This window comes from Pinus tabuliformis, chromosome J (assembly GCF_031772625.1).
Source record: "Pinus tabuliformis cultivar Carrire ecotype Pingquan chromosome J, CPIR1, whole genome shotgun sequence".
NCBI lineage: Eukaryota > Viridiplantae > Streptophyta > Pinopsida > Pinales > Pinaceae > Pinus > Pinus tabuliformis.
The window spans coordinates 821344712-821357944 of NC_142295.1; the positions used below are offsets into that span (position 1 = coordinate 821344712).

At 38.0% G+C, this 13233-nt stretch overlaps 1 protein-coding gene across 1 annotated transcript in view; it reads left to right on the top strand.

Moving 5' to 3' along the window:
* Positions 1-12403, top strand: part of LOC149229224 (uncharacterized) — a 185051-nt gene extending 172648 nt beyond the window's left edge. The window contains exons 2-10 of the mRNA XM_089380981.1: positions 4073-4155; positions 9532-9621; positions 9724-9759; positions 9806-10535; positions 10617-10681; positions 10814-10870; positions 11062-11155; positions 11545-11685; positions 11775-12403. Coding sequence (XP_089237107.1) covers positions 4073-4155; positions 9532-9621; positions 9724-9759; positions 9806-10535; positions 10617-10681; positions 10814-10870; positions 11062-11155; positions 11545-11685; positions 11775-11888 — 1410 coding nt within the window. The 3' untranslated portion in view covers positions 11889-12403. The remainder of the gene's footprint in view (positions 1-4072; positions 4156-9531; positions 9622-9723; positions 9760-9805; positions 10536-10616; positions 10682-10813; positions 10871-11061; positions 11156-11544; positions 11686-11774) is intronic.
* Positions 12404-13233: the final 830 nt, after the last annotated feature.

Consider the following 13233-nt stretch of genomic DNA (forward strand, 5'->3'; position numbering starts at 1 on the left):
CGTCAATGCATTTGTAAGACTCAATGGTAACACTACAAATTTGTAGTGACAATATCTAGTTCAAAAAAACGTTTTATGGATATCTTCATCCTTTCTTCCTTACTGGTGATACTCAGTTCTGAGATCAATTTTTGTGAATATGGTTGGCCCTCTTACTTGATCAAATATATCATCTATATGGGGTAGCGGGAATTTGTTTTTTATTTTCAATTTGTTTATTTCCTATGATTTATGCATATTCTAAGTGTGACATCTTTCTTCTTAACAAATAATATGGCAGATCCTCGCACTGAAACGCTACGTCTAATATACACTTTATTGAGTAGTTCTTGTAACTGAATTTCCAATTCTAATAACTATGGAATACTCATTTGGTAAGGCATTATAGACAATGGGGTAGCTCCCAACACTAGATAAATGGAGAAATCTATGTCTCTACTAGGAGGTAAACCTAGAATCTCTTCTCGAAAAAACATCCTTAAAGTCTCTAATAATTGGAAATTCATCTAAGTTTTAGTTTTCTGTCTTTTTCTCGTTTGCTTCAACATGAACAACAGATAGTTGACAGCCTTTTCTGGCACTCCTTTTTAGTTGTAATGTTGAAATTGGTCTAACGAAAATGGGTTTTTAAATTCCTTTTACTATTAGTCCTTCTTGATTTACATAGCTCACTATTTTCTCTAGGTAATTTATTATGATTGTGTGTTTTTCTAGCCAATCCATACTTATTAATACATCATATGAACCTAAAGGAAGTATATTTAAGTTTACTTCAGTGGGAAAACCATTTAAATCTATAGGACATTGTTTTACATGGCTAGTTACCTTCCTTTCTGTGCCTATTTCTAGATGTACTAGCCATTCATTCTTAAATTTTCCAGTTTTTAAGACTAGCCCCTGGGTCAATTAATACAGAGACAGAATGGTTCAATACAGTACCTTCCATCTCGATCATAGTGGATTAGTGCTTTATCTGTATCCTCCAAAGTTTCACTTATATTTGGAATGATCCTTGCAATATCATTTACAGTTGTTACTTCATGCATTGCTTCTATATTTTGAGGATATTTTGGGTTATGCAAAAAATCCCTCAAAAGGTGAGGTTCTCCACACCCTAGCATTTTAAAGATTTTATTTCTCTAACCCCACTTGCCTTTTTGTTATTCGGCTCCATGGGTTTTGACTCAGTTTGGGATTATGTAGGATCTATTGAATTACTTCTACTGAAATTCTCCCAGTGGTGATCCCTTCTAAATATTTTAAGATATGCAGGTTTTTATCTTCCCCCCTTGCAAATTTATTTATGTCTTTACTTTGCTAAGATTTTAAGCCTTCTCCTTTAAACTATTGATAACACAATATTTCTTTTCTCACTGCTTCGTCCGTTTTTTTAGGATTGTCAAACTCAATCCTTTATTTATAAGAGATAGGTAAACAATTTAAAAACCTTTGTACTTTGGCTTTCACTTCCTTGATATAAGGAACATAATGCAATAGATTAGTGAATGTAGCCACAAACTCATCCATATTTAATTGTCCCAATTTCAAATCATGGAATTCCTTTACCTGATCATCACAGTACCATTCATTTGGACATTTAGATTTGAATTGTTTCTAGAACTATACCTAAGAAAAAAATTCCTCCAGCATATGCACTATTTTGACTTCCTTCGACTAGAGAGAAGATTTCCATTGTAGTTGATAAGTGGCCAATATGGCTTTTAAATTATTTTTATACTCATAAATTTGGAAATACTTTTTCATACTTAGAATCCATCCCTTTGCATCCTCCTCATTTTTACCATTAAATGTAGGGGTTTTATTTTCTTAAACTCTCCTTGCAACTCTATTTTCTTCTTCCTTTTTTATTTATGTTTTTTTGGATATGTTTTGTGTGGTTCACTTTCACTTCCATACTTTTTTGTTTCTATCTCAATATTTTATACTTTAGGGGTTCTAATTTTTCTCCATCCTCCACTCTTTATATGGGTTTTTTAGTAGATTTTTCAGTTAGGTCTCGTATCAACCTTTCTTGTTCCTCACTAACCTTCAACAATTGTTCATGATTGGTTCTAAGGTGAACCAACTCTTTTTGTAGACTTCTCGCAATCTCTAGAAATTGATTTGCTGGAGGAGTATTCTCACCTCCCTTCTTCCACATGGGCTGGACTTCAAGTTTCTGTCATCTTACCTATAATGTTGTTTCACTTAGGTACTTTATTATCCAAACAACACATGTTAATTTACACATATGGTTTCATGTAATGTTGTTTCACTTAGGTACTTTATTATCCACACAACATATACTAATTTACACATATTAACCATACATACAGTTCTGTACTAATTAATTCCTTGGAGTGGTTTCCCATAAGCCTAGTTTTTTAACCTAGGCTCTAATAACATATATCATGTACCTAGTTTCCAACCAATTTTTTCTTTATTGTTATTTATAAGTTTGAAGAAGTCATTCATGAATATCAACTTCTTATAATAGGAATAATCTATTCATACATGATTTAATGAGGAACTGTTTTTATAATTCTCCCAATCCTATGTCCCAATACATCTTAAGGGTGATGGTCCTATCTAAATAAATAATAAACATGTACACTGTAACTTAATAGGGAATGCTTTTATCTTCGAATATTTATACCAAGTTAAAGCTGGTGAGATTCCCTTTGCGACATATATGATATGCGTTTCTCCCGTGTTGTAAGGTATATAATAGACATGTTTTAGATTTGGGTTTGACCCAATGCTTATTATGGAACTTTGTTTCTTTGCATTATATCATATGAATTTACATCCATGAGGATCCATCTAGGATTAACGAATTTCTATTGGTGAATGGTTATTGGGCTTAGATGTGGCGATATGAGATTGACCACACACCCACGACCCATGTGACAATCACATATCTATCAGTACTGAAGAATTTTAAATGTGGTGATTTATTTTCCCTTATGCAAGGGTTTTGGTTCCTTTACCTAAACCCCGGCCTTCTACTTTGAAATTTGTCACTGATTCGACCTTCACTTTTTGCTTTTGCTTGTTGGATATGCATAACACCTCCATGACAGGAAATCATATCACTGCACTTGTGTCTGGTTATAGTGATTCAATGGTGCTTGTATAATGTCGGTCTTAATGCATGTTACATGAGGAAAGATGGACAACTCGTAAGGCTACTAATTGTGGTTTTTGCATACTTATAGTGAATAAGTTTCCCATGTTTCATTTTCCTTCTCTTGGACAGTAATTGACCTCCTTTCGATGTAGTATTATAGGTATTCCTTAAAGCTTCCAGTCATATTGTGAATTAGACGTGGGGATTTTGGACCATACAGTTGAGAATAATTAATATTATTTTGATATTAATGGAGAAAATAGTTACATTGTTGTAACTTTCTCCCTAGTTTAGGATTAGTTCCTATAGTTATGGGGTTTGGGTGCAACTTCCTATTTCCTAGTCTTGTATTTAATGATGTAATCTTTGATTGATAGGTAAATAGAGTGGACAAGAGTGATCTCTCAAGTTTTGTGAGTGTAGTCCCCAGCTGCAGGCCACACCTGTGAGCTACATCTCTTTCTTTTCATTTCTGTTCACATTTTATCTTGGTATCAGAGCTCAGCTTTAGTGAGCCTGATCTTTTGTCACCTGTGTGGTGGAATTGCCTCTGTGGCTGGAATAGCCTGTGTGGCTGGAACAGCCTGTGTGGCTTGAAGTGCCTTTGTGGCTGTGTGTACACGAGAGCTGTGTGCTCAATTGAGTAGGTGGACTGCAGAACACCTGGCTCGGACTCGGAATTTTTTTTTTCCTGAGTGGAAAGGCGGATTAGCACGGATTTTGCGCTGACAGTCGCGCTAGAAGCCTGATTAGCGCGAATTTTAAGGGATAAATCGTGCCAAAGTGCCAGAAAGCCCGATTAGCGCAGCATTTTACCAGGAAAATTGCGCCAATTAAAATATTTACACCGATTTTTAATTAGCGCGGATTTTTCACTCGGGGTAGCGCCAAGGGGATCTGCGAATAGTGTGAACTACGTTTGGCGGTTTGCAAACGGTGCAGATCGGTGGAGTTGCAGATCCGTCCGGGAGAGACAGATCGGGAAAGCGCCAGAGGAGATCTGTGGGAAACCTCGACTTCGTTTGGTGATCTGCAGGGAGAGCAGGATCGGCGAAGTGGCAGATCAATCCGGGAGAGGTGGATCAGATCAATTGTGATCAGATCATTGTTTCAGCTGTGTTGAAAACGCCGTATTTGCTCATTGGAGCGGGAGTGCCAGACACTGTAGATCGGTGGCAGAGGTGACAGATCCATCTGTTAGGTATTATTTTTTGTTATTGTTAAGTAGATTCACAATGAGTAATACGATGGAATCTTACCTTAACGAATCTGGTAAACTGAACGGGTCTAACTTCACGAATTGGAAGTTTAAGATCCAGACCCTGCTCGAAGGTGTGAATGCTTGGACTATAGTGACAGGCGATGAGCAGAAGCCGACTGCAACCACACAGAAGGAAGACTGGGAAAAACGAGAAAACAAGGCCAAAGTCTTGTTGAAGATGTCTGTGAAAGACAATGTCATTGCACACATCAGAGACTGTAAAACGTCCGCAGAGATTTGGACAAAAATCAAAAGTCTGTATGAAACCAAGAATGCAAACAGAGTTTTGGGTCTGAAAAGCAAGCTATTTTCAATGAGGATGGACGAAAGGGAGTCTGCTACTGCATTTGTTGTGCGAATTAAGGATGTTAAAGACGGATTGGGGGCCATTGGAGTGGCGGTGGCTGATGAAGATCTTGTTGCAATAACAATGAATGGGATGCGTGATGATTTCCAAACCTTCATCACTAGAGTCTCGGCAAGGGAGAAAACACCCACGTTTGATGATCTCAATGCGATCTTGTAGCAAGAGGAAGAGCGACAACAGAATCTGAATCTGAACCCCCAAAGTGACGATCTTGCGCTGATGGCAAAATGACGACTATCCAAAGGGAAGCAGTCACAGCAGCAATCAGTCCAGAAAGGAGGAACAACACATAAACATCACTGTCATAAAGGTATGCTTGCAAATCATTCTGAAAAGAAATGCTTTTATTGTGGAAAGAAGGGTCATATACAGAGAGATTGTTATTATAAGAAGCAGGCTGATGAGGCAAGGAGGAGACAGGTAAATCCAAAACACAGAGGATATTTTGTTGAAGAAGAAGACTTCAGTCATGAATTTCGACTGTTCACAGTCGACTGTGCCCTTTCAGCATCGAATGAAGATGACATCTGGTATGTCGATTCCGGAGCATCCTCTCACATGACAGGTAATAAGGAATTTTTTGATAGTCTTGAAGAAATTATAAATGGATCAAAAATATATCTAGGGGATGATAATGGATATCAGATTAAAGGTCATGGGGTGATTTCAGTTAAGTTACCAAATGGAAAGATTAGTCACCTTTCAAATGTTTTATATGTACCTGGAATAAAGAAAAACCTGATATTTGTATCCATGATGGCTGATCAAGATATGCATGTCGAATTCTTCAAGACTCACTGTGTGATAAAGGATTGCAGGAATGAAATTGTTGCAACAGGCATGTGAGTTGGAAGCCTATACAGATTGGATGCAAAAAGTATATCAAAGCAAGCCATGGTTGCAGGAGAGTCGACAACTGAACAACTCTGGCATCAGAGGTTTGGTCATCTAAATCTGCAGGATCTCATGTTGTTACAAAAGAAAGGTATGGTCGAAGGTCTCCCCATCTTTCGTAATATGTAGTTAAATTGTGATGGTTGTGCCTTGGGAAAGATGCACAAAGAATAGTTCCCTGTGCATGATAGGAGGAGGCAAACAGGAATCTTAGAGCTAGTGCACACTGATGTATGTGGTCCCATGTAGACAAGGTCGCTAGGGGGAGCATACTATTTTTTGTTGTTTACTGATGAGTGCACTAGGTATTCATGGGTTTATTTTTTAAACAATAAAAGTCAGACTTTCCAATGTCTTATAGATTTCAAAACCCTGGTGGAAAAACAGTTTGGAAAAAGTATTAAAATTCTCCGATCTAATCAAGGAGGAGAATACAAATCAAAGGAATTCATGAAATACTGCAAATCTCACGGGATTGTTCAGCAGTATACAGTACCGCACACACCACAGCGAAACAGAGTTGCAGAGCGTAAAAACAGAACCTTGGTAGAGTGCGCAAGGAGCATGCTGCAAGGTAAAGGTCTATCTAATATTTTTTGGGCAGAAGCGATAAATACTGCTGTATATTTGAAAAATAGAAGTCCTACTAGGTTTCTTGGCTTCAAAACCCCTTTTGAAGCCTTATATGGATTTAAACCAGCAGTAAACCATTTAAGAGTCTTTGGGTCAAAGGAATTTGCACATGTACCCAAAGCTGATAGAAAGAAACTATACCCTAAAGCGGTAAAATGTATCCTTGTTGGTTATGGTACAGAGTTTAAAGCATACAAACTGTTCAATCCTGAGTCTCGTAAGACATTTGCAAGTAGAGATGTAGTCTTTCATGAACAGGTACAAGAAAGGAAAGTTGATGTTGGAGATGATTGGCACATTCCATTGCTGTTGGAGGAAAGAAACGAGGATGAAAGGGAGCAGGAACAGGAGCAGAAAGAAGAGAATGAAGAAGAACAGCAAGAAGGTGAAAAAGCAGGCCCAGTTATTGCAGAGGAAAACAAATTTGAGGTAAGTCCCCTACCAAGGAGGTCAGGTAGGAAGACTCAATTACCATTGAAGTTGAGAAACTATGCGTTGATGTCAAATTTTTTGAACATTATAGAGCCCTCTAATTATAAAGAAGCTAGTCAATTTGAGGAATGGAGAGCTGCAATGAATGAGGAGATGGAATCAATTCTTAGAAATAATACTTGGGAATTAGTAGAGCTGCCTAAAAGCAAAACACCTATAGGAAGTAAATGGTTGTTTAAACCCAAAATTAATGCAGATGGAAGTATAGATAAGTTAAAAGCTAGGTTGGTTGCAAAAGGATACTCACAGCAGGAAGGTATTGATTTTGATGATACTTTTGCACCTGTAGCAAAGCTAAATACAATCAGATTACTTATTGCTTTAGCTACTAAATGTAATTGGGAATTACACCAACTAGATGTTAAATCTGCATTTTTAAATGGTGATTTAAAAGAAGAAATTTACTTAGTACAGCCAGAAGGATTTGTAAAACAGGGGCAGGAACAGCTTGTTTGTAGGTTGAAAAAGGCTTTATATGGTTTAAAGCAAGCTCCCAGGTCTTCGTATGAAAAGGTTGATTCTTTCTTTATAGAGCATGGTTTCCATAGAAGCTTAAATGACCCAAATTTGTATACCAAGTACAATGATCAAGGGCAGATTATTTTGATTTCTCTATATGTGGATGATATGATTCTAACAGGAAATGCAGATGACTTAATCAGAGGAATCAAAAGGCTCATGGCACAAGTCTTTGAGATGAAAAATCTCGGAAGCCTTAACTATTGTCTGGGATTAGAAGTATTCAGAGATACTGGGCAAACTTTTCTTACCCAAGGGAAGTATGCTAGAAATCCATTGGAAAAGTTTGGAATGGATCGGTGTAGATCAGCAGCGACACCTTTGCAGCAAAATCTGAAATTGAGCAGTGACGATGGCACTAAGGAGGTAGATGCCACAATGTACAGACAACTGGTTGGCAGCCTGATATATCTTACAACAACCAGACCTGACTGGGCATACTCAGTTAGTGTGTTGAGCCAATTCATGTCGAAACCGCGTGAAAGTCACTGGACGGCAGCAAAAAGTGTGTTGAGGTATCTTTGTGGTACTGTTCATTTTGGTATTTTATACACTGATGTATCTGATGTTACTCTAGCAGGTTTTCCAGACTCAGACTGGACAGGTAACCTGGATGATCGGAGGTCCATCACAGGTTATGCATTCAACATAGGTTTCGGGGTCATAGCATGGAGCAGCAAGAAACAGAGTACTATAGCTTTGTCGTCATGTGAAGTTGAGTATCATGCATTGTGTGCAGCAACATGTGAAGCGATCTGGTTAAGGAGACTTCTCATAGATGCAGGGAAAGAACAGAAGCAACCCACTTCTATCAAAAGCGACAACGAGAGCACCATCAAATTAGCATACAATCCAGTGTTTCACAAAAACACCAAACATATAGACACTCAGTTCCACTTTGTTGGAGAGAAAATACAGTCAAAAGAAATTGCTGTTGAATATTGTAAAACTTGTGACAATGTGGCATATATTTTTACAAAGCCTCTTGCACGAGTGAAATTTGAATTGTTTAGAAAGATGCTAGGAATCCAGGAGAACCCTTTCTCCATTAAGGGGGGGAGTTGAGAATAATTAATATTATTTTGATATTAATGGAGAAAATAGTTACATTGTTGTAACTTTCTCCCTAGTTTAGGATTAGTTCCTATAGTTATGGGGTTTGGGTGCAACTTCCTATTTCCTAGTCTTGTATTTAATGATGTAATCTTTGATTGATAGGTAAATAGAGTGGACGAGAGTGATCTCTCAAGTTTTGTGAGTGTAGTCCCCAGGTGCAGGCCACACCTGTGAGCTACATCTCTTTCTTTTCAATTCTGTTCACATTTTATCTCATACTGGAAATTTTCATCGGGATCTCTCTACAGTGATTTTATAGGTAACTTGCTTTTTTCCTTTACTTGGTTTTCTTATGAAAAATTCTTTTTTGAATAGTTTTTTCCTTGTTAGGGTTTATCCTCCTATTTACAAGATGATGATACTTGGTTACCGTGCAGGTTCTTGAAGGTGTTTGATATGCCTTCACACAGGTGATAACGTAGGTGATTCTAGGATTTCGAATCAGACTTTCCAACTGTATTTCTCACTAGTTTACCGAACGCAAAAAAAATAGCCCTATACTTCTCTAGGAAGGGTTGCATTCAATGAATTCGATGCTGAGACTCCCATGTTCGTTTAATGATACGAATTGGTTCACCATTGTTATATTTTTTTTTCTTCACTTGGCTAAAGGGTTTGCTTTCTGGAATGTGTGGGAATGGAGCGCCCAGTATTGCCTCTTGCAATAGGTATACTTACCATTTCTATGTCATTTTTCTGTTTGCATCTATAATCCCTAATGTTATATCTCTAAACTATTTCTGGTGATATGGTTCCGGTTATACCTGTATTATTGTTTGGAATGAGTTCGACTGAAGGAGTTGGTTTTTTTCCACCCCTAACCACTATTTTCTCTGACATAGGTCGGTTAATGTCACGTTTTTCCATGGGGCTTCTTATTGTTAGATCATGGCAAAATGAAAACCGGGCTTTCAATCCCATCATGGGTTTCTGTAGAAATTTACTTTAAAAACCCCTCTTCATGAGCGTAATTTAGTCATGGTGGAAATTACAATGACTACATGTAATTATGTACTATGGCCTTATTAGTCCCTGCCATCTGGCATCCGGCAGGGACTATAGTAACCGTTCGGAGGGCACTTAGCATTAATTTGCAAGGTTTTTTAGCGTTATTTGCAGTTATATTCTAAAGTTTGGAGTTCAGCTTGCGTTCGCCATCTTATTTGGCCTCTTCCCGAGGCGGAAGAGGCCGGACCATAGCCTAAACTGGTATTTACGCACAATGAACTGGCCCTGACCGTGAGCGGTTTCCTCTTAATGCTAACATTAATTCGTTAATGTTTAATGTTAATTCGTATTATGTGCGAACAGGCATACATATGCTAAGGTTTGCTTGCTGTTTTGCAGGTGTCGGTTTGCTTGCTGTTTTGCAGGTGTCGGCCGTATGCTAAAGGGTTGCATGGCGGGAGGTGTCCGCCTACCGGCTCAGGAGAGTCCCCAATATCAACAGCTCCGTGCCCAAAACCCCGTTCGGTTCGCTCGTCTCCTACACAGGTCACACAGGGCACCAGTTTCATTCGCAGTTTCATTCTTCTGGTTTCTCTGTGAAGGGGTCAGGTCTCATGGCATGCTTTCATGTGGAGGATTTCTGGAAAAGGGCTATTCTGGAGCTGCAAGAAAAATTCATACAATGTGACATAAATTCAATCAAAAGATTGAGTTTTTTGAATCGGAATCTGTTCATATTTGTTCTTAAACTCAGGCTCTACAAACTCCTGCCTGCCTTTCTGTATTTGCAAATTCTTCTTGTTCTAATGAGCAAAACTTGTTGGTTGATTTCAGAGATGATTTTCTCTAATCGCTACATGCGGAGGCTTCTAGTAGCGTTTTTGTTACTTTATTGTGTTAATCCTGATAGGGATTTTTATGTGCAACAGGAATTGCCAGAGGGTGAATGGTTCTGCTCCAATGATTGTACAAAAATTCATTCTGCACTGCAAAAATTGGTTTCACATGGACCAGAAAGCCTACCTTCTTTTATAACTGATGAGCTGATGAAGAAGCGATGTGATAAGGGTCTGGAAGAAGTTTCTAGTGCCAATATATCCTGGCAGCTTCTTCATGCCAAAACAGGGGACCCTGACAGTAGGGTACTACTTTCAGAGGCTGCTGCTATCTTTGCTGTAAGTATGTTTGCCTGTTTATATATAATGAAGATTTTAAAAATTGGTTGATATGCCTAACTTGTTATGCTTTTGAGGCAGGAATGCTTTGATCCTATAATTGACACTGTGACAGGTCGAGATTTAATCCCTTCAATGGTCTACAGGTGATTGAGCCCCTTCCCATATATTTGTTTGTTGTAACGTCTTTCTAACAGGCTACCTTTGGATTTCAGTATGTATGTTTGATACTGGAAAGTCCTTCTTGCTGAAACTGTGCACTGGCATTTCTTCTGCAGTAAAAGCATGAAGGCTCAGGAATTTCGAGGGATGTATTGTGCAGTTTTGACAGCAGAGTAAGTGTTTTAAGAATTCCTTTTGGTGTTTTGAGATGCAGTGTTTTTAGTATCTGAAATATTCAATTCTAAAAGATTGATCAGTTTTGCTTATGAGTGATACTGAAATTATGATATTTTATTTCCTATAGGCTGTGGTGTATACCTAGTACTTATTTCACAAATATGTGATTTTTCTTATGTATTTGCAGCTCAGTAGTGATTTCAGCTGCAGTGTTTCGAATTTTTGGACGGCAAGTTGCAGAGTTACCACTTGTTGCTACTAGCCCGAGAAGTCAAGGACAGGTGACTGTTTGATCATGAGGGTTTATTTTGATCATGTTATTCTCAAATTTTCCTGTACACCCAACTTGGTTTAGAGATGAAAAACCTTTCCAATTACTACTTGTTTTGACATGAAGCTTATCCTGCTATTTTAGCGTAGTTCACTTTCTCCATTGCCTGTCTGTCCTTATTGGACTGTTTTCCACTTAGCCAAGAAATTTTTGGGATGCTTGTTTGTCTATGATTGAAATTAGTTATGCTGTCCGAATTTTTTGAATTTTTGTGACTTCATTGATACAATTCTGTTTGAATAATTATTTTGTTAGCAAACCATCATTGGCTAGAAAGAATTAGAATTTGTAACGGACAGAAAGAAAGCAGTATGAATGACAAGGGATAATTTTCTACAGGGTTATTTTCAGTCATTATTTTCATGTATTGAGAGGCTGCTTGGATTCTTGAATGTTGAAAATCTGGTGTTGCCTGCTGCGGAGGAAGCTGAGTCCATCTGGATAAGCAAATTTGGCTTCACAGAAATGTCAGAGGACAAGGTCTGTGCCAAACTATCACTTCCAATATCATGTAGTTGCCTTGCAAATTATCTTTGACGTCTAATCTAACTGTAACTATTTACTTGCAGTTTGATGAGTACAGGAAAGATCTACAGATCATGTCTTTCCAAGGCAATTCAAAGTTAGAGAAGCCATGTTCAAGGTTCAGCAGTGTTTGTGGTGCTCCAGACAAGGGTCTCTAGTGAACTCAATATCTCTGAATGATGACATTGGCACTGCTAGATGTTATGACATAGCGAGTTGGGATGCCATTTTTTTTTGGATATTTTGGATACTAATGGTCCAAAAATATGAAAAGGTTTGTGCAGACATTGATTTTAATTGCTTAAAAGAGCATACACCATATGGATCACGGCCTTCTAGTGGAGCCTTTACCTCTGTTGCACAGGAAAGCAGTGTGCTTTGACTGTATTCATGCAAACATTTATCTCATGAAGAGTTTACAGTATTGTGACCGGCAAGAAATTTGGCAAGCCATGAGGAATTCAATTGACGTAAATACAATGGGCAGGTTTAAGTACGAATATAATTGCATTGCATCTATTGATAATGTCAATCTAAGGGCAGAGACACAAACAAACAGCTCACGTCACAGGGCTCAACCAGCATATGGTTGAACATAAATGGTCTTTTGGATTTGTACTTTTTCAACCTCTTCAATTGCTTGGTATGGTAATAGAAAATCTGTTTGTGGTCATGTGCCTTGTACCTTATTAACGCATATGGCATATGGTTGAAGATGCTCTGTGGGATTCGTACTTTTCCAAGATCTTTTTTCAATTGATTAGTACGATAATTTGTAATCTGCTTGTGCCTATATGCCTTGTGCTGTTTTCATAATTGAATTCCTAGCACATAGTCCAATGCCTGCTTTCATAAAAGTTGTCCTTCTAATTGATAAAATGCCTGTTAATAAGCACTGATTTCTTCAAATGTTGAGGAAGACAAGGTTTTCCAGGATCTAGAACATGAGCTAAGCGATGCTTCTCAGCAGGTAAGCAAGGAGCATTTATTCTTTTTTGTGTTTCTATTGTCCATGTATGCATAAGGTTCTTCTGTCTCTAATTCTTCATGCTGTTTTGAATCTGGTTCTTGGAAATGTTCTAATTTATATCTGCATGCCTGAACTGCAAATTTTCAATTATTTTAATAACATGTGAATTTGAATCTTACACAAAACTCTCTAAACTCTCTTGTTTTTCTTTGCAGTGAAACTGTCCCCTCACTATCCCACTGGCTCTTGCAAATCTAAGCTATAAAGAATGATTCAATCCGATTTCTTTCTGCCACATCTTCAAGGAACAGAGCTCTCAAGTGGACCTCCTATCTAGGAGGGGGATCTCCTTGCTCTTTGGACTGATTAGATGTCAATGCATTGATCAGGGATCAGTCATCTCTCTATAGTTCATTTTGTTCTCTCTAAAAACAGAGATTGATCTGATCCTGCAACTGGAAAATGTTGTTGTAACTATTCGCAACTCTTATTTTGGACTCTTGTATCAGTTGAATTGACTTAATATCCACTTG